General features: G+C 28.6%; 1 protein-coding gene across 1 annotated transcript in view; it reads right to left on the bottom strand.

Annotated features, from left to right (window-relative positions):
* LOC145846406 (usherin-like) overlaps positions 1-13,064 on the bottom strand; it is a gene marked incomplete at its 3' end in the record, with an annotated part of 31,389 nt that extends 18,325 nt beyond the window's left edge. The window contains exons 1-23 of the mRNA XM_082953218.1: positions 12,947-13,064; positions 12,087-12,228; positions 11,294-11,444; positions 11,018-11,082; positions 10,365-10,533; positions 9,618-9,753; positions 9,127-9,249; positions 8,383-8,514; positions 7,921-8,101; positions 7,458-7,641; positions 6,971-7,158; positions 6,590-6,719; positions 6,182-6,279; positions 5,709-5,802; positions 5,014-5,209; positions 4,298-4,428; positions 3,870-4,028; positions 2,440-2,629; positions 1,944-2,149; positions 1,542-1,728; positions 1,332-1,445; positions 1,028-1,156; positions 88-216 (exon numbers count right to left, since the gene is read on the bottom strand). Coding sequence (XP_082809344.1) covers positions 88-216; positions 1,028-1,156; positions 1,332-1,445; positions 1,542-1,728; positions 1,944-2,149; positions 2,440-2,629; positions 3,870-4,028; positions 4,298-4,428; positions 5,014-5,209; positions 5,709-5,802; positions 6,182-6,279; positions 6,590-6,719; positions 6,971-7,158; positions 7,458-7,641; positions 7,921-8,101; positions 8,383-8,514; positions 9,127-9,249; positions 9,618-9,753; positions 10,365-10,533; positions 11,018-11,082; positions 11,294-11,444; positions 12,087-12,228; positions 12,947-13,064 — 3,352 coding nt within the window. The remainder of the gene's footprint in view (positions 1-87; positions 217-1,027; positions 1,157-1,331; positions 1,446-1,541; positions 1,729-1,943; positions 2,150-2,439; positions 2,630-3,869; positions 4,029-4,297; positions 4,429-5,013; positions 5,210-5,708; positions 5,803-6,181; positions 6,280-6,589; positions 6,720-6,970; positions 7,159-7,457; positions 7,642-7,920; positions 8,102-8,382; positions 8,515-9,126; positions 9,250-9,617; positions 9,754-10,364; positions 10,534-11,017; positions 11,083-11,293; positions 11,445-12,086; positions 12,229-12,946) is intronic.
* Positions 13,065-22,730: the final 9,666 nt, after the last annotated feature.

Consider the following 22,730-nt stretch of genomic DNA (forward strand, 5'->3'; position numbering starts at 1 on the left):
ATATGTACTAACTTAATTAGCTAGTAGCATACTTACTTATATAATTTATTGTTTTTATTTATTTTAATATATATTATTTGTATTTACCTGTAACAGTATCACACTGAGTAGATTTGCTTCCGGCTTCATTGCATTCACACTTCTCACAAGTTCCAAACAATTGATGGAAACTAAAGAATGAAGGTTTGCACTCATCACATCTCCTACCTGTTACTCCTGTTAATATTTTTTTTTTATAGTATAAAAAAAATATAAAATTCAAAATATGTTTTTAATAAAAAAAGGTTTGCACTTGTCACATCTCCTTTTTTACTACTGTAAAAAATATGTGGTCATTAAAAAAGATTAATAGATCTTTAATATTGTTCGTTTGCTAAATATTAAAGTTTTAGTTTATATCCTGCTAGTTGCTCCTTTTGTAAACAAGAAAACTTTTTTTTAATCTATCAAATCTCCTTTCAGTTACTCCTGTTATAATAAACACGTATCATTAACAGTAAACCCCTGTTTTTATATAAGAAAATAATTATAAGTAGTAAAAATATGCTTTAAATAAAATGAAATTTTGCACTCGTTACATCTCCTATTTGTTACTCCTGTTGCAAACAAGATGTGAACTGTCAAAACCTTTTGCATTGTTTTAAGCATTTATAAAAACAACAAGCATTTAAAAGTAACTCCTGCAATTACCAACTGTTCCTGTTATAAACAGAATGATTGCTAAATCTTATGTATAGTTTGTATAACAAGTTGTTCAAAAATAAATTTTATGTAAGTTCCGATGACGTTTTATTGCAAATATATTTTCAAAGCAAGACAAGTTTGTTCTATAAAATTAACTTATATGTAACTATAGTAACATACACTATAATATGAATACAAACAAACATTTCAAGTAAAAACAAAATACTTTTAAACTATCTGCAATCGATATCGCTAACCAATTTGTACAAAGTCTACGCTCACTAATAAAACGTTCAATCGTTAATAAATTTACTTCAATTATATAAGCAGTATATTTACCAACCAGCGCCTGTATCCTCGGGTTTACAGGGACACTGACCCGAAACGGGATCACACTTCTGATTGAGGCTTCCCGCTTCGTGACAATCACAAGTCAGACATCCCGACTCGTTCTTCGGTGGCAAGTAGAACCCTATTTAATAATTTACAGACCAACAAGTTGCAGTAAAAGTTGTTATACAAAACAAACTATTATACACAATATTATGCTGCAATATTATTAAACACTATTTAGATTTTGCGAGCACATTTAACTGTTACATTTAAAGAATACTTTTAATATCATACTACATACTGTTAAGACAAACCTTCAGAGCACATGTCGCACCTTCTGCCTTCTCTGCTCGGTAGGCAAGCGCATTGACCTTTGTTAGAATCACAAACGAGTTCATGAGGCGCCAGTTGGTCGCCCAATGCTGTTCCTGTAATAAAAATTATTTGGTTGTTACAAGTTGAGCTACGAAGTCATTTAATTTGAGAAGTTTACAACTTCTACTTTCATCTGAAAAATCACAAACCTTTAGGGTCGCAGTTGCACGGTTCGCACCCGTCCGGGTTCTTCACCCGCAAACCAAACGTGTTGCCCCTGCACAGGTTGCACGTCCTCCCTGTCACGTGGTGCTTGCACGTGCACTGACCTGTGACGTCACAAAGTGCTGACTGGTTCACCGAACCACGCTTGTCGCAACCGCACGGCTCGCAACCCTGTTTGATAAAAATTCATGTCAGGTTATTAAAAAACAAAATTTGGTAAAAATTACTTTTGGTTTTTTATTTTTATTTTTTAATGGTTTAAACACCGTATAATTTTTTCAAAATTGTCATATCATACCGCAATGATGCATTTTAAAAGTTTTTCAGACGTTTTACGGAAAAAGTATTAATTTTTAATTTTTTTCAAGCTGTTCTGATGATCTAACCAATTCGTTATCAAGTTGCAGATTGTAGAACGTGTCCTTGCACAAGCTGCAGTCCCTCCCCATTGTGTTCGACTTGCACACGCACTGACCCGTTTCCTTGTCGCAGTGCGTGCCCGGCACAGTCCCTGCCTCGTTGCACTCACAAGCCCTGCATCCGTCATCTGCGAGACCGTAGAACCCGTTCATACACTCGTCGCATAGCATACCTTGGATGGGTAAAATTATTTAAGATATCAAGTTTATTCAATTTAGTTTTTTATACGTTTTTGCTTAATAAAGCTGAAATAAAAAAAAAACTTTGTTTAAGGTACTTTTAAACTTTTTAGCTAAAATAATATTAAGTTGTAGTTGATATAAATCTGTAGGTTTAAAATTAAGAGTCTACAAGCAACACAAACAAGATTCTAAAAAGATATTTTAATCAAGCAAACTATTTCAATTATTAACAATTTGTTTATTCAAAATAAGCGAAAAATATAATACAAAAGCTTCAAACCTTCGACATTCTCCTTGCACAAGCACTGCCCATCATTAGGGTTACAGTACGGATCAATCGACCCTGTGATGTCACAGAGACATTCCTGGCACCCGTCGTCGTTGGCGTCATCGAGCAGCTTGAAACCTGGTTTGCACTCGTCACACTTGAGTGATTTCACGTTCAATTTGCACAAGCACTGACCTGATTTCTGTGGTTAAATGTATCATGAAATTTTTGGAAAAACTAAAAGTTGTAATGCGAGGTGAGCACTATGTGTTTAGTTATGAAAGTTTTTTTATATAACACAGTATACACTATTTTTTGAAACAATTAGTTTATATTAGGTAATGATTTTTTAAAAAACTAGTTTCTACTATTTTTTTTACATTCATTCTATTAATTGCACTCATTAAACTTTCACGTTTAACTTACACTCACACTGACGACTGTGTTAAAAATTTAAAAGTACTTTTGAAAGACTAAAGTTAATATCTTAGGTACTACTTAGGCACTGTATGTTTTCAAATATGTAATTAGTTTTACATGTCAAAAACTACAAAATTTTGCAGACATATCTCTCTCTCTCTCTTGCACTGTGTTATGTATTTAACGTATTTAATTGAATATGTTTTAGAAAAGTTGACTTTTTATTTGAAGGTAGCACTATTTCTTAAAAGATGAGTTATACTACACATCATAATTAAAATAATTTATAAATAGGTATGCTTTTGTCTTACATATTCACCTTTAATAAAAAGTAGTTTTTTTTTTCAAACTGTAAGTACTAAAGCACAGAACTTTATAATGTTTCTTAAAAAAAAAACAGCACTGTTTTTTAAAAAACTTTTTGAAGAAGTTGTTTATAAACATTATTATCAACAGATTACGGGATTACGAGTGAGATTGCTGGTTCGATTAAATTGAACAAGAATACACAAGCATTAAAACAATATCTAAATACTTTATGGCAAATTTTTAATACAGACCTTTGATCAAAATAAGCATAATTAAATAATACTAAATAAAATACAGTTTTATGTCGGAATTAACAAACAAGGGTCACAAATAAAACGTTGTTTTTTTTTTTGATTTGCTTAGATCGCACTAGCGTTAAAACAATATTTTAGTTTTTTTTTACGCAAAGTTTTAATATTTAATTCTGAAAATATTTTTAAAATTGAAAACCTTTAATCGAAATATTTAATTTTAAAAGCTCAACTTAGCAAATCATTTACTCTTAAACTATACGGTTTTTTATAATAATAGTGAAGAGTAAAAACTCTTTTTCTTCTTACGCTTAGATCGAACAACTTTTCTAGTAATGTTTAAATATTTTATAACGCAAGGTTTTAAAAAAAAACATACTCCAAAACAAAAATAATCTAAAAGCACAACTTAATATTTCAAAAAATAACACACAACACTATTTTATTTAGTCACCAACGTACCGCATCACAAGTGATAGTTCTGTTTCTAGTTCCCCTCAGATCGCACAAGCATTCCTCACACCCATCATCATTAGTTTTTGTTAAATTGAAATACCCGTCTATGCACTGGTTGCACCTTCTCGATTGCACTTTCGGTTTGCAATCGCACTGACCGTCGATCTGAATGAAATTGTATATAAAAGCTTTGATAAATGTGTTTTTAATAAATAATTTAAACAGAATATAGTTAAATGACGTTGATTTAAAACTTTACTTTAAACTAAGACTAACAGAAAAAGTTTAAGTATTTTAATAAATTACAACTTTTTATTAAAGCAGCTTTTAGCTAACTTTTACAAAATTAAAAGTTGTTATTTCTCTAAAGCCTGTTAGACTTTAAAGTAGTTGGAATTTTGATACTAATATTTTATGTACAAATCTGCACCTACCTTTTCACAATCAGTTGTCGCATTCACTGTTCCTGCCCTGGCGCACAAACACTTCTTGCAAACTTTAGGGTCGTCCAGGGCTTTTGTGGATGGGCGGTAGAAATTCTTTTTGCACCGTTCACAAAACCTTCCTGTAAATGTAAGTCATATGTTTGTACAACGAATGCTGATTGCTTAATAACGATTATACTTCAATATGCTCTGTCTAAAGTTTAGACTCTAAACTGTGTATAAAATTCAACAACGTTTTAGATCTTTTGGTTTACTACACAATTCCCCAAGTAATCGTTAAACTGAATTGTAATAACAATGAAGCTTAATCTAACCACAAAAATGTTCATAAAAAGACGTAGAGTTTGTACCACAATGAAAATTGAAATATTAAATTTAATAGCATAGTAGTAATAATTTGAAGGCTTTTAAAGTGAATTTAACATGAAAGCTGACAAAATGGTCTGAATTAGTTTACGCAAAAATACTACAAAGTGCATAAAAAGCTTTTATTATTTAAGCAAAACATAATTGAAATAGTTTTAATTAAAAAGCAACACAGCTGCTTACAAGTATCAATTTTAATAACCGAACGCTTTTTCAATCAACTGGTTTAAGTATTTTTAACAGTTTTGAATTTAAATATTTGAATCTATTTGATACTTTAAACCTTTCAGTGCAACTTAAAAGCAACACAATTACTCTTAATTATTTTTAACGTTAACCAGTTGTCTGATGCTTGCAGTCGTCGCATACGCCCCCTCCCCCCACGAAGTGATCATCAGCGTTTTCGTCTACTGTGACGTCATAATGACACGAATCGGCGTGCTTGTTGCATTCGCACTTCTTACAGTTGTATATGTTTTCGTAATCGTTCATGCGAAACGGCTTGTCGTTGTACAAAGGCTGGCACCTTTCACACTAGATTTTGTTTTTAATACTTTATTGTTGTTAAAGAACTATTTTAGTTTTTACAAATGTTTATTTTTCTAAACATCATCAAATGTTACTAAAGAGGCTAGCACTTTTAACACTGAAAAATTGTTATTAGTTTTTGGTTTAAACTAACGAACATCCTTTTAACTGCAACAAACTTATTTGTAACTATTTTTTTTTATTATCAAAAAATATTTTTTGAAAACCTTATAAATTCTTTATGTTTAGTAATATAAAGTTATAAACATGTTAACATTACTTTATCAAAAAAAAACTTGGTTTGAAAGTAGTAGATTCTTTAATTAATACTTAAGTTTTGACTTACTAAACTAAATTAAACAACGAATATACATAATTTAGTTAACAACAATTAAAAGCAGCGGCTTTAAAAAATAATAAAGCACCTTACTTTTACGTTTTGTTCTTAAGCTTAATCTACCATACTTATACTTAAAATGTACAGCACATATGTACTGTTACATACCTGGTAACCCTCGGTAAAACTTTTAGGGTCGCATCCGCACTGGTAAGGGTTCATCTCAACATCGCAACTCTTGGCGTGCCCGTTACAAAAACATCTACAAAAATAAATTTATATGAAGTAGAGAAGAAAGAAAAATGTGTTGTATTAAGTTACATAAAGGTTTTATTTAGAATATGTTAAGCTTATTTTCCATTGTGACTAAAATACCACCTCAACAGAGTTTTCTTGTCAAATAAGGAATGTTATTAACTAGACAATCTTGAGTCAAGTGGTTGTGTTTTCTTTCTTTTTACTCTTAATTTATTAACGAAAAATGTATGAACATTAAAAAAAAAGGAAATCAATAACAACAGATCAATTAAAAATAAACTTAACATTTTTGGTGCTATGGCAACCCTGTATTTAGAGTAATAGAAAATACCAGACTATATTGAAAAAAAAAAGTATTCTATAGTTAAAATGCGCGAAATAACCTTCCCATGATTTTGACTTCCTTCACTGCGTAGTATTTATGACCAGCTTGAGTATCGGATGCGGTGGTGAAATATTGTTCTCTGAAGAACAATGCTATCTGTGATAAATAAATTCGTGAAGTATTACTCTGACTTTTATTTAAAACTGATAGGTTCTTAATAAAGCGAACTCATTTGTAAAAGCAGCTAAGTAACCAAAGTGCTAAAGTCATTGTTAATTATACAACAACAAAAGTAATACCTAAAACACACAAAAGTACCATCCTCAAATAACTTAATTACTTAGTTCATTTTGATATGTACGAGGTTATTTACTGTTTAGTAAGTTTTTATGAAACGTTTCAATGAACACCAAAAAATCTTTTTACAATAAAGCCAGTTTAATTTATTGTAAGAGAGGTACTTCACCTTTTTAGCCCTCATAAAAAGCATGAGGTCCTTGTTTCCGAATACGTCATCAGCCCCGGGCCTTCCGTTGGGCTCGGCAGGCAGCATTGAAAACGTCACGACACTCCCCTTTGCCGGTATGTGCTCCTGACTGTTAATAAAGGTGCACGTTTTGAATACTAAACTTTTATCATCACAACTTCATTTACGTATATAATAGTTAAAATTTCTTATTACGACTGTAGGCGAATTAATATAAACTAGGAATTACAAAAATAGGCGCTTTTAGTTGTTATGAGGCAATAACTAGTAAGTAGACGAAAATTAAAATGGGGTATTTTTTTTTATTACTACTTAAGTATCAGTTATTAATTTATACTTTTTTATTTTAGTTTTTCTCACCCTGGAAACTGCTGGCACTGAACTTCGGTTGGCGACGTGAGAGTCTGGTTCGCCTCCTTCATGAACCTCCCCACGCAGTCCAACGAAAACTCCTGCCATTTCTCCTTGCCGTCGGTTGAAAGCGAGTATCGCTCGATGGTGACATCCAGCGGGAGAGCGTTGTAAAACTCCACGCTGACGTGGTAGATCTGTGGGTGACGTAATAAGTGTGTTATGCCGTAATAAACTGTTTTTCATAACTTATTTGTTTGCATTATTGTTTAAAAAGCATGCTATGTAAAAATTATTTTCTTCTTGATAAAACTTAGGTCATTAGAACTCAAAGGTTTGATCGAAGCAGCAAAAAAGTTTAAAAGAACAAAAAAGTTTACAAAACAGCAACAACTTTTAATTTTTTCAAAATTCAACTTATAGCTTTTACAAAAATAAAATTTGTTCAAACAATTTTTCTGCGAATTTAAATATGATAATTATCCTGCAAACAAACCTCGTACTCTCCGTTGTGAAGGTCGATGTTTATCGCCAACCCTCCTATCTGGTACACGTTTGTTGAGGATATCCACGCGGTGTCGCTGTCTCCGTCGTTTATGAACTCCTTGGGGTGAGCTTTCTCGTTCAGACGGCTCACCCTGTCCTCAGTCGTGTCCGAGACACCGTTCTGTATGCAGAACCTGAAAAACATGATTTGTCACAAAACTGTCTAAGGCTTGTCTAGGATGGCCATATTTTTTCTGTATTTAAAATAAAGCTTACATTGAGCTTTTGTTTGTGTAAGAATAGTATGCAACTACAGGAAATATGTCTACAAACTTAAGCTTATAAAATGCAGTTGTTATCCAAATAAACAGTTAATGTCTAAAATTAAAGTGCAAAACACAGTTAAAAAGCATAAGCTCTTAATAACAGTTTAAAGATAAGTTTTCTTTTCTAATATTCTTTCAACTTGAAACCTTTCTTCAATCGGGTGAACCCTGGGCGCTTCGGGCGGGCACAAGCAATGAGAAAGCGTTCTCAACTCTGGGAAAGTACCGGTAGCGATCTCGTGGATTTCCCGGTTGGTCAGCGCCTCTTTGTACCACCTGACCTGCTGGATCATTCCAAGGAACTGAACCGGGTTCTCTTTGCGCGACACTAAAGATTTTTTATCTTTGAAAACCATTTAGTTAAAGTACTTCATCTTAATTAGCTTTTGTAAAGCAATAGCAGCTACAACTTCAAGTTTTTATAATTTTTATTAGTGTAATTCATCTTGAAAAAAAAACTATCATTTAAACAACAGTTACAAGTTCATATGTTTCATGCATACTCTAAACTAAACATTACAGTTCTAAGACTACTCTACTTCAAATTAAAAAGCAGCTAGATGAAAATTAAAATGTTAAATTTTTGTGTTATTTGTTTAGAATTTCTACCTTGCCCCGGAAGCGGATTGACCCCTTGAGGGGATATAACGTTCGCGTTTTCTATTCCTTCAAGAGTGTTTACTTCGTAAGGCCTAGTGAATTGCAAGTTTGTCTGCGAAGCTTCTTTACTTTTCTTTTCCGCTACAATGTTGTTATTTTTGTAGAGACTTTAGAAATTGAATGACAAAGCAGCGGGAAACAAAGCTTGAGGTCAATCAGAGGCACAGAGACAAAACAGAAATGAAACTCAGCACAGATTTTTAAGCCAAATTTTTGCTTTTCCAAAACTTCAGAGTTAAGGTTCAGTGCTAAGCTTTGTGTGCACAAAACTATTACGAAGTTAAAAAATTGAGTTATGTTTAAATAGTTTGTTAGTAATTAGATTTAGATAGCCGTATCATGCAAGCATTCATTAACTTTTGAATTCATTAATTACACCTAACAGCAAATTAAGATTTGAAAAAATACTAAAACTTCAAGTTTCGTAAAAGTTTTAAAACTTAAACTTTAAAAGCATATAAAGTACATTGTTAAGAACATACACCATGCTTTCAACAAAAACAAAACTTTAAAATGTGTACTGTTTTCCGAACAAGCTGCCCATTGCAAGTTCAAAGAAAATCAACCTATATACTCTTGCATGACGATAAAATTAAAATCTGTTTACACATGTTTTATGACGTCACATCGAACCGATCACAGTCATATTGTGACGTCACATCAAATGACAGTTACATTTGACGTCACACTCACGTTGCGAAGACATTTCAGGAAGCTCGATCTGATTTTCAACGAGGAAATTTGTCAGGTTTAAATTAAGCTCGTCTATTTGATCCTCTTCTAATTGTTCTTCCGCAGTGTTTTTCAATTCTTCTTCTTTTATAAAAAAATAAAAAACTACAACTACATTTCTACAAAACTACGTAAATTATACCAACGCTAAAACTACATTTCTTTAAACACTAGTACTACATAAAACTACAACTACTTTATAATTTTTTATATTTAAACTAAAATTATTGTTTCAAACTAATCTATTAAGCCTTTTTTTTTAATGTGCATCGTAAAAGCCTAGAAATCTAAAAATTTATTCAAAGCTGTTGTGTTAAAAAAAATAATGATTAAAATTAAATTTTAAGCTTATACAAACTATACAAATATGTTAAAAACTAAATCATTTGAAGAAAATTACATAATTTTCAATCAAAGTACTTAAACCTCCATAAACTCTTCCACAAACTAACTGATGAATCTGGCACCAATTTGTGCTCTTGTGGTTCCCTTGGGGTCCATCATAGGTCCTGGGAGGTTTATCGTCGCTGCTGGAGTGCCGTCTTCACCTACTCCGTCAACGAACACCGACAACTTCGTCTCGCAAACCTGAGTTGAAAATATTCTTCATCAGAAAAATATTAATGAATATACTTCCTCTATAATAAAAGTTAAGCCCGCGAACACTGACATTTTCACTACGAATAGTTGTATAAAAATAATGTTACAATAATAGCTATTCAGTAAGTTTTTTACTAACTTTGACCACACATATTTCGATTACAAAAAAGGTTTTATAGCTGAAAACTAGTTTAATTTTTGGTCTCTTTAATCAAAACATGCGTTTGAGTTTAGTGCATCTTGTATTAACGTTAATCTTTATACGGTTTAAACTGCTATAATCTTTATAATTAATGAAACATTTATTATATTGCCGTTACCGTTAACAAGACTGAAAACTTAGTCTGAACAATGAAGATGTGAAGATGGTAAAAAAGGGCTTAGAGACTGTATATAAAAACAATTCATAAAAGATATAGTTTTTATTGCAGCTAGTCTGTCAAGTTTATAACACCTCAAAGTTAACTGAAACAATGAAAAATCAAATGAAGCTAACTTGCTGTCTAAAAAATGATCATTTCTGTATAAGCCACCTGCACAGCTATTGAAAGTGTAGCTTTCAAGTTAAAACTCTTTTTTTTCTACTAATTGTTAACAACCTGCACGGCCAAGTGCTGCCAAACACCGGATTGAAGGGGAATCCCGGTGACCTTCCGCACCGGCCGCCCGTTGAACCCCAGGTACTCGATGACGAAAGTTCGCTGACCGACCATGATGGTCAGCACGAACACCGGCTTGCGACCCAAGAACACTTTTTGCAGGATCGTGCTGCGAAACATTAAAAACTATAAAACTTAATAGTATGTAAGCAAATGTGGATAATTTATCAAAAAAAAAAACCTAGTTCTGTTAGAAATATATACGAATTAAGTATATTTTGGTCAACAAGGGTTGTCAATAATTTTTGAAGATCATTTTGAGCTGAAAATTTTTTAACTTTTTCTTTTTGATATATCTTAATCAACAGTATTTTCTAACTAACTAAAAAAAACATAATAAATTTTTTAAAAATAGCAGTTATAAAGTTATTTAATTCTAAGTTTTTTACGTTAATATTATAAGAAAGACAAAGCATCTACAACCGAATTTATAAAAAATAATTATAAAAACTGTTATGAAAACGATGTTAAACTAATTAGTTAGTAAATGTTATCTTTTAGCTAAAATTTAATCGTATTTTATAACTTAAAGCCGTAAAATGTAAAGCCGAATACATAAAAAAACTCAGTAATCAAACAAAACTTTCCCTTACCCGAAATTGTTCTTTGCCTGGTTGATCCAAAGCGTCATGGTGAATGATTTCTGGAGTGCTTTCACCTGCGTTAAAACACAATAAAAATAAATAGATAAAAATTAGATAAAGGTGTACAACGGTTTCAATAACTTTAACTTCGCAAACTTGATTGGTGAATGAAATAAAGTCAAATTGAACATAGTTAGGAATAAAACTTTTTATGCTTTTGAATATCTTGAATGCACAAACCTGTATTACAACATAACAAAACCAAAATTTCAACACTCTGCATACCTGTGGATCGTTGGAAGTTTGCGACACGCAGGTCAAGCTCCTCCTTCCCACTTTCTGCCTGAACTTGAAAGCGGGTTCCGTTTTGATCTTCCTGTCGACGTAGGTCGGTTCCACGCACATGCCAGTGGCAGCCGACAGCAGCTTCACGAACCTGCGCGAGTGAGAATTATTTTAGTAATCGCTTTGAAGTGAAGGTAATGTTTATTTCCACGAGCCTTTGACAGTGGTAGCGGTGAACGGCTCAACAAATTCGATTTTAGAAAGTAAACATCGTTCATTTTTAACCAGTTCAACTCAACAAGCATTTTTGTGTGTTTTTAAGGTAGCGTTTATTGCCAAAAACACTACAACCTCATAAAATGAGAAAAAAAACTACAAACTCGAAAGACTAAATAGAAAAAAAAAAATCCTTTGAAATGATGCAATAAAATTGTTGTTTAAATGTCGACTGTAGTAGTAAATACAAAAAAAAAACATCAACAATTTAATGGTGTTTAATTTTATATCTTAGAAAAAACAAGTTAAAAAAAAATTAGCGATAAAACATAGTATTTAACTTCTTTTTATTTACCTTAATCTTATATATAAGGGTTTAAAAAAGTAGATTGTAGTTTAAAAAATGTACATAAAAAAAAGCAATATATATAAACCAAACTCTGGTTAAAGGTTTAAGATTTTTGTCTTGCAAAAAATTTTTTTTTTAATGAAAAATTATAAAATTATATTTAACAAAAACTCGGGTTGGAATGACAAATTCTCTGTTAGCAACATTCAAAAGAATTTAAACACGAACTCAGGTTGAAATGTTTCGGATTTTTGTCTTTTAGGGCAGTTTTGATCGCAAATTCTCTGCTCGCACACCGTCTTGTCCATGTAGTCTTCTTTCTTATCTGGTGGGTGACAAAACTCCGACCTTCTGATGACACCGCAAGTGTCTGTAAATTGTTGTTTGTTGTTAGATGATTTAAACGTTTTTGTCATCAGTGGTCGATAGCTATTAAGAAATCGTAAATGGGTAAGTAACAGTAAAACTATAAAAAAGAGCATTTATAAAAACATGCCAAAAAGGGGGTTGTTATGAAAATAAGTTTTTAAAAGCCTAAAATAAATAGATTGGGTGCAAGTTTACTAAGTCTCTTCGAACATAAGGTGCTAAAAAATTTTACAGAATTTTTTTCTGTTAATTTGAAAAATATATATATAACTTGTTGAAGATGCCTGCTACAGTGGCTTAACTAACCTGTTAGGTTGTCAGCTTGATAAGATTTAGTAGAAAAAAACAACTATAATAGTTATACTAAAAAGACTATAATATAGTGGTTTGCTTTAATTTAAAAAAATTTAAGTAGGTTAGGCGAGAGTTTAATCAATTTAGTTAAAAATTATTTTGTAAAATAATTTAAGTGAAATTTTTTTGTTGGCAGATTAAATTGAAAATATTTACAAATGAAAAAAACTGTTTGATAGCAAAATGCTGATAAACTAATAAGAGTTAGGAATATATTGTCTCGAGATTTTATTACATACTACTATACTGCTCGTATAAAACTTATTAACCAACTAGAAATATTGACAGCTTTTCGAGGTTTGTTAGATGCTACTCATAAATGTAATAAACAAAACAAAAAACAATTACAAAACTCAACAACAAACCGAGGTCTTTTATTTCGACGGGTTTGTTTCTACCCACGTCGATTACTGGCGGCCTAGACAGTTTACCGTGGACCACCACAACCATCCACAAAAACAAAAATGCTAGTTTGTATCGCATTTTCGTTCGAAATTTTTATTTAATCTTCAAAATTTAAACACTTTATTTTTTGGCTAATAAAATAAAAACTTATTTTTAAAACACTTTAAACTTTTTCAATATACTTTCAGAACTGAATGTTTAAACTAAGTAGGTAAAAATAAAACAAGCTATCAAAATAAAATTATTGTTATTACAACAATAAGTAAATATCCATACGCTAATTCATATAAGTTTTTAAATAAAAGCACAGAAAAGATTAAACATTGACTATTTTATATGCAGTTTTTAAAAACTAACAGTAAAACAGACTACAGCATTAAATAAATAACTTTTGTATTTAAGACTTGAACATTATTATCAAGACAACGAGTTTTTTTTCTGCGAAAAGTAAAGAGGTTTTATCTAAATTTAAATTATTAACGAACATTGCAAGTTTAAGCTGAATTATTTATAAATATAATGAAAATAAAGACTTATACGTTCGTTCAAGTTAAATTGCATTATAAATTATTAATTAAGAAGGCGAAACTTTATTAAGTTTATAGCTAGTCTCGACATATTTTTTGTTAAGTCTAATATGTAATGTAATTTATTTTAAAAAAACAACTAAAATGTTATAGTTATATGAAGAAATTATAATAAACAGAAAGCAACTTCTTACAAAGTTTATAAAAGTAAGTTTATCTGAAAACTATTTCTGTAAAACAGTTATCGTGGATAAAAAAAAAACATTAAAACAAAGTTTTCGAAATCAAACACATGCATAATATAGCAATGCAATAAAAACAAAATGCTTACATAACTAGTTTAAATGTTGATCTCAATTAAAACGAAGTTTAGAATATTCAAAGTTGCTAAAAAGTAAATCTAACAAAAAATACATGATCTATTGTGTATGTCGACATTTGATTTATCTAAAAGATTTTAATCTGATATAACAAAAAAAAAGTTTGAAACTTTATATTATAAACAAAAGTTCACATTGTGATGGAACTCAAAAATAATTACAACAAACAAATATTTTTAGCGGAAAAACAATGCTGGAAATTTCGATACAAAAACTCGAGTGGCACTTTAAACTAAATCAAGTGATCAGCTTACAATTAAACACAATAAAATTATGGCTATTTAAAAAAAATGAGATTAAAAAAATTAAGAACAAAAATTTTGTCAATTGACTTTGGAATTTTTAGGTTGGGTTTTTGTTTGGTGCTTAATTAAAAAGAACAAAATTGCTTGTATATATACACAAATCGCGTACATAAGCCCGGTTAAAAATTAATCTTTAATTAAATAAAAGAGTTTTTTTCTGGATAAAACTGACTTAAAATCAATGCTTACTTATTTTTATATAAACAGACACAAAGTCAAATTTACACAAATTTAAAAAAAGTCAAATTAGTTACCAATGCGAGTTATGTATACAACATAAGTCGCGTAGGTAACGAATCATTAGTTAAGTAAACCAGTTTATTGTGAATAAACATAAATTAAAACCAAAGATTTTTTTTATTTTTAAACAAACAGACAGAAACAAACTTTTCAAACTATATCAGTGAAAAATTTTTATAATTTGACTATTTTTTTTAATTTATCAAGCTATACAGGCTTGAACAAAATTATTCGAACATGATTGGACTGTTATTATTTGACAACTTTATTTAAAAGTACAGCGAAATAAAATAAATACAGAAAAAAAAACCAAAAATATATAAGACAACTTAGTAAAAAGAAAAAAATTACTTGTTTGTAGGCTTAATTGTAAAGAAATTGACAAAAATAAATTATTTGTGTTGTATTGTAACAAACTATATGGTTGTTAGAAATATAAAAAAATTAAAAAGACTTGTAACAGCATTAATTGAAATATATGACAACAAAAACACTGTTATTTATTTATTCTTTGCTTTATCGTTAAAAGACCAAGGTTTTATTAAAGTTTTAATCAAAAACTAAACTTTTCAAACTTGAGTTAATTGCATGGAAAAAAAATCAACAACAAATTGTTTTTGAAGTTTGTTCCTTCCATTGTAAGCATTACATAGCACAGATAGAAATATAGTCGAGAAAATAGTTATTGAAAAGTCTTCATATTTTAAATTTGGTAAAAAACTTCCCTTAGCTTCCATTAGAATCAATTTTGCAGTGCAGCTTTTTGTCAAATTAAAGCTTTTACGCGCTAAATGTTACAATTTGGATGTATGTAATTCGTAGCTTTTTCGCACATAAGTATACGTTTCTGCAGATTTGCAGAAACTTACCAAGCCACGTCCCTGGTCTCAGTAATAACATAATGTTTTATGAATAACATGGCGTAACATTAAATTTAATAATTGTCAAGATAAAAAAAAGGAAAAATTACATTTAAATTAAAAGAAAATGTTATTGTTTGCCAATTTTAGTTTCATGCAAGTTATTAAAAACTAACATATTTCTAGCCATCACTAAAAGTACAGTTTTTTTTTTCAAGCTGTTCGATTGGATAAAACGCTTAGGGATTAAAAATTAAGTTTAAAAAATCTTTGTAATTAAATCTAAATGAACTTTAGTACTGTTTATATCGTAAGTTTTAACTTTTTTACTACAACATATGATAAAATTTGAAATTTCTAAATGTTTTGTATGTAGTTTTCGCACTGCAAATACAAAGCGAGCTATTCTAAATACAAAAGTCATATTATTAAATTTTGTTCCAAGCAGGGACGTAGCTAGCTAAATTTAAGTTAGCAACTTAATTTGACAAAAACTTCTTTATTTTTCTGATTATTTTTTATAAAACATAATTACTTTAATAATTATTTTATAAAAAATATATTTTTAATTGAAATTATATCTCTTGATTTAATTTCTTTCCACGGACAAGACTTATTACCAATAAAATATTTCAGAACTTTTTTTTTTACTAAAGAACTGAATGAGTTTACTATCTCTATTATACTATCAACTAACTGTGAATACTTAACTTTGAATGCACTTTCTTATAGCTTATTAGTTGAATCACAGCCTACTATAGTTGATATATAAAAACTCAAGTCGTTTTGATCAAAAATTAATATCGTCTGTGACTTGGTTTGACTTTTAGCAACTTAAAGGTAGTTTTTGTTTTAATTTTATTTTAAAAACTGTTTTTAATTTTAAACATTAAATCAATGTAGTCAGAGTAGACTATAAAAAGTATTTCTATCAAACAAATATAATTTTCAACAAAAGTGCAAAAAACATAAGTATTATTTTTTTTTGTAAATAATTTTTTATATATTTACAAATATACACTATAAAACAAAGTTTGAATAAGATAAAACTAAACAATTATTATATTTGAAATTAATATTAGTGACAATAAGTTTGTATAAACTTTAAAAAGTCTTTTTTATTTTAAATTTAAGTCTTATTTTTTAATGAATGTTAGCAAAGGGTCAGGTATGATCATACTTATATATTCTTAAAAACTTAAAAGCAGTATTTTTAGACAAGAAAAATTGAATAATTTTCACTAAGGCAAAATAGGAATTTTTTTCTATAAGATCTTTTAATTTTCTCTAATTTTTTTACACGTGTCAAAGTAATTACAATTTATTTTATTTAGGAGTAAAATTAGCCTATAATATATATTTTTGTGAAAAATTTGATTACATAAACTTAATTCTCTGAGGATAAATGGAGTTGTTTTTTCAAGTTTAAAAGCAAAACTAAAAATGCCAGAAAGAAATAGTTATGATTTTCAACCAAAAACTTTGTATAAAAATAGATATTGCAATCAAGATGATTTCAGTATTTTAGTTTGTGGAGGACAGAATTAAAGAAATATATTATTAAATAGTGTTTATAAACTGAATGGTCGTGAACTTAAATGTAAAAAAATTACTTCATTGCCAAAAGAATTGGAGGAGTGTAAAACTGCTGAATTAATTCATATTTGTACATTTATAGTGGATTTTCGCATCATAGTAAGTACGACGATACAATTAGAAAGTTTTGTGATAAAACTAAAACTTGGTCATCTAAAACGCAATTATATATAGAAAACTGTGATATTTATCTTACTTCTTTTCAAAACAATTTATATGTAATTTATGAAGCTGGTATATGCTTGGTTTACAATTACCCAAACAATGAATGGACTAAAATAGGTAAAATGAGTAAAACTAGGTGTTCTGCATCTTGTACAACTTTTGAAGGTAAAATTGATATTATTGTAGGTAGACATTTACAGAATGTGTATAAATCAGTTGAAGCATATGACTATCATGAAAACAAATGGGCATATTTACCTGATATGATCAAAAGTAGATATATTCATGCTTCAGTTAGCATGGGTAATAAGTTGTTTGCAGTCGGTGGATATTCTATTTAAAGTAGTGAAGTATTTGACAATTATTCGAGTAAATTTACTTTATTTGCAACCTAGTTAATACACTATAGGGTTTTTATAAACATTTTTTGAAAATTACTTCAATGCCAAAAGAACAGGAAGAATGTAAAACTGCTACAAATAATTTATATTTGCATATACTTTCTATCATAGTAAATGCGACCAGTAAGTTAGAAAATTTGTAATAATAAATCTAAAACTTGGTAATAAAAAACGCAATTATTTATAGAAAACAGTAGTAAGTATCTTAATTCTTTTAAGAATAGTTAACCTTTAACTTATGAAACAGGTATATGTTTGGTTTACAGTTACCGAAACGATGTATTGACTAAATCAGCTAAAATAAATAAAATTAGGTGTTTTATGTATTTGTACAACTTATAAAGGCAAAATTGTTGTTACTGGAGGTAGACATATACAGTATGTGTATAAATAAGTTGAAGCATACGACTTTTGTGTAAACAAATGGAATTATTTACCTGATATGAATAAGGAAAAATATTATCATGCTTCAGTTAGCATATTTAATAAGTTGTTTGTAGTCGGTTGGTATTTTATTTTAAGTAGTGAAGTATATGACAATTGTTCAAGAAAATTTACTTTATTGCAACTAAGTTGTTAAAATTTTCTTTATCATTCTACTTCTGAAGCATTCAGTATTGGCAATAAAATTATATAATTGTTAATACCATAACTATAAGTAAGCAATTAACAAAAAAGAAAACCTAAGAGTTAGAAATAAGTAAAATTATTAGTACATAATAATTATAGTAATTATATAAGTACAAAAGTATAATTCTAATAATCTACTAAGGTATTAAATGTTTTTGTTAAACTTTAACTTTTGTATTCAAATAGCTCAGAAAGGTTTAAAAATATAACCACCGTATGGACACTGAAGCTAGATAAGTTTATTTTAAAACATACTATACAAACTATAGGATTAAAATTTTTGTTTTTTTTGTTTTGACTTTTTGAAATTAAAATCAAATACTTAAAAATATTTAAAAATTTTAACTCTATATGAAATCTTACTCAAATAGACTAATAAACTCATGTTTAAAGAAATTAACATTTTTGATCATGAAAAAGTATATATTTTTAATTTTTTAATATGGTATCAGTTACTTTATCAGAGCAGGGATCGACAGGCATTTGCTAGCCGCAGGCCAAACTATAGAAATAAAAGACTGGCGAACTGCAGTCGTAGTTTCAATTTTTGCTTTGCACTTAACCTCACAATATTTAATGTAAATAAATAATTTATCAGTAAGTTTTATCCAAGATCTTTTTATCTCTTCATTTAAAACCTGAGATTATCTAGTTTAAGTTTTTTTTTAATTTACATGATCGCGGGTTCAAGTTTTATTATCGCATCCCAATTAAATTAAAAAAATACCAACTGAAAATAAACTTTAACCCTTTACTGACCTTATGTGGCTTTCGGGCTGCAGTTTAGTATATGCAGGGATACTCATAGCACAGTAGTCCGCAGCTTTTCATAACCCACGGATAAACTTTATTAAAAAAATTGGCTGGTTACAAAACATCCTCCGCGGGCCGCAGTTATTTCAAACTGTGCAGTCAAAAAATTACTGTTTTAAACAAAAAGTGTATTAAAACAAGCAATATTGAAGCACTATTTAGTATAACTAGAAACATTGAAAAAATCTTTATTGTAGTAAAAGCTAACTGTTAAGTTTTAATTTTAAATGTACCATCACAACTGATAGATTTTACTCCAAAAAGATTTTTTTTTTCGTTGTTTCTAGTTATATATCTCAGCCAAAAATTTACTGGCCGCATTTTCCCCGCGTGCTGCAATTTTACGATCCCTATCATAGGACATTTTTTAAAATATATTAATTTACTTTAATTTATAAATCAAAAATTGGAATAGTTATCATCTTATCTTTAAACTAGAATTATTTTTTATTGAAGAAACTATTTAAAAAAACTTTGTTTATTATACGAGTTAGCTTTAAAGGTTTCTTCAAGGAATTGTAAAATAAACCCAAAAATGTATTCAACAAAAACAAGTAAATTAAATTGTTTTTAACAGTAATGTTTTTTTTGGGAATTAATTAAAACTACATACAACATAGTTTCAACAATTAAAAGTTATATATAACCAGGCCTATATTTTTTTTTTGCATAATTTACAAACTAATCATAATAATACTGACTTATGAATTCGAACTAAAATATCTTAACAATATCAAACTTTTTTTAAATAAACAACATATTAATCGCAAAATGAAAGCTATTAATACTTAGCAAGAATGTTATTAAACTAAACGAAGTATAAACATAATAGTAGTAAAGTAAAAAAATATACAACCTAATACAGTTTTTGCACATTTTAATCTGAACTGTAATTAATAAAACTTGATCCAGTCAAATTGTTCAGAGTTTTTAACTTCTTTTATGACCAGCTGTCACTAATTACATCATATATAAAAATTTTTGTTTCTGATGAGGAAAGTTTTTCAGCAAAAAACTAAAATTTTATAGTCAACACAAACAGCTTTAATATCAAATAGTTTTAAATTTTTCATAAAATCAGAACTAATTAAAGTAAACTTTCTAGAAAAACTATCAAAAACTTCACAACAAGAATTAATGCAACCACCAATAACAAATAACTTATTACCTATGCTATCTGAAACATGACAATATCTTCTTTCAATCATATCAGGTAAATAAGTCCAATTATTTTTTTGTTTTATTAATCGAAGTTAAACTCAATTTACACTTTAGCGTTACAACACTAACTTTTACAACACAAGTACAACTACTTCTAAAAACGTTATTAAAAACACATTAAAATTGTACATTGGTCTATTTTACTGCTTTTTAGAATGATTAGAACTCAGAAGTACCAACAAAAGAAAATTTTGTATTGGTAAGGGTACATGACCGTTTTTAAACAAAACATAAATTCACTAATTGTAGCTGTGTATTTTCATTTATTTTTTTTTATTAAAAGCTTATAGGTAAATTATATCCTAAAGTTATTAAAATAAAATATCAAGTTAAGCTTTATTTGTAAAGTAATAAAAAGTTAAAAAAAATTTCTCTAGTTTTAATCATCTTTATGCGCTTCTTTTTTGCAAAATCTAAAAGTTTTTGGACACCGTAAAACTAAGTTTTTTTATTTAAAAAGATTAGTAATTTTGGAAATTCGTTTTTAATTATCAAACTAGTTTGTTAAAAAAATAGTCGATTCTTATTTTCTAAAATATATCTATAAATTTTTAATGGTATAATTCATTTTAGAATTGGAATCGTTGATAGTTGAATTGTCATTAAATAGTATTAATTTTTACTAGTGTTTTGTGCTTTTATATATTTGAAAGAGAAATAAGATGTAACATTATTTTTTTTAATTTGTTAATTATATATTCTATTAGTTAAAATTTATTGTGATACTGTTTAAAAATACATGTTAAATTGCTTTCTATATATGAATTTCTATTAAACTGGAAAATTATTTATGTTTGTTTAAAAATTCTATCTCTTTTCGCAGACCTTAATAAGCTGTGAACAACAAAAAATGATTGATCTGTTATAAAATACAGCATTTAATTTTTAGAGATATATGCAATAGCTAGAAATGACAAAATTTGTCAAGTTGTCTTTAAAACATTCATATATTCAAAATTTTTAGATTTCAGTCTTAAAAATAAAAAGCATTTTGAAATGTTCTTAAAAGTCTTATATTTCCGCTAGTACCCTAGAAACGCAAGAAATATATAGCAAATGTCACATATATGTGGAAAAACATGTTTTTTTCAATTTTTTTTTAACATTACCAATTATAAGTTTTTTCTTTAAAACTAAAAAGAGGTCATAACTTTTTTTTTAGATCGTAAAATTTTTAAAAACATTTTTTTTGATCATATTTTTGAATATTATATTTTATTAAACGATAAAAAAAATAGTTATTTGGTTCTAGGACCTGGTGCACGAAGAACCTTTCGGTTATCGAGTTGCCCACCACGGATACCTTTTAACGTCTTGTCAAGGACTTTTTAATTTTTGCATACTTTGTTTTTCTTTGTGAATAAACGGGTGCTTATTTCAATTAAGCCGTAGTTCCTTTAATATTTGCTGAGTCAGCATTTGAAAATTTAATCTTTTAATTTTTTTTTAATCTATAACTTTAACCTTTAATTTTAGCAACATTTGAAATATTGCACTTTTTCTTCAGCACTTTGAGTGGACTAATGTAGTTTTGCATATATGAGATATAATAAAATATTGCACTTTTTTGCACTTTTTGTTTTACACTTTTAAAAATCGAACATCCACAACAAGTTTGATCAAAAAACTACCATTAGAAATATCCAAGACATTTTTTGTTCTTCATTTGCAACTACAGAATATCCAGTATAAGTTTCAAATTTCTATCTCATGGCCTCCTGTGGCTTATTTACTGCTCATGGCGCCCTGATTATCTCTCATGGTCCCTAAGGAGGTGATTCGGCCCACTTTAGGAAACTCTGGTCTAGAATGATATTTAGTTTTTCTTGGTTCATCATTTTGTTGTTTTCTATAATCAATTTCATCAAAAAAATTGTCTTTTATTGATTATGCTATGCTTAATAAAAAAATCCTTGGTGCTAATTTTCTATTATTTTATAAAAATAAACTGTAGTTTTTATTACAAATTTGAAATTAATTTTTATAATGATTTAAGTTATTTTATGCAGGTTAGTACTATTTATTGTACAATTAAACTAGGTCAACTAAAATATCAAAAATAATATATATAAAAAAAACTATCCACGAATTTTGTTTTTTAAACTCAACTGAAAACATTCAATGTTGAAAATCGTAAAACAGTATTTCTCATAAGTTTAGTTACCATTTAATGCACAAGCACACACGTATAATTAGGGTAGGGAGTATTTGGGTGATGTTTACTTGACTTATGAGATACAATTTAAATGATATAATTTGAATGTGTTTTTGCTTTATTAATAAGAGTTTGTAGAAAAAGTGACTAAAAAACAAAACTGCTGCCGAAAAAAAAAATTTTTAACCCAAAAATAAAATGTCTTCGATATTTTGAACCAAACAGTATTAAATTTTTTCACAGATGTCCACTTATATCTTACATAGAAGCTAATAATTGTAAGCATAAAGTAAAAACATTTTAACTGCTTTTGATGTATTATGACGTAATTATCACACAAAATTTTGTATGTACAGGGTTGCCACTTTAATTGGAAACCTTGAAAAACCTAAAATTCGACAGTTTAGGCAAAAATAACCTGGAAAAAACTGGATCATGAAAAGTTTTGTAA

The sequence above is a fragment of the Thalia democratica genome, unplaced genomic scaffold (assembly GCF_965202585.1).
Source record: "Thalia democratica unplaced genomic scaffold, ktThaDemo2.hap1.1 HAP1_SCAFFOLD_439, whole genome shotgun sequence".
NCBI lineage: Eukaryota > Metazoa > Chordata > Thaliacea > Salpida > Salpidae > Thalia > Thalia democratica.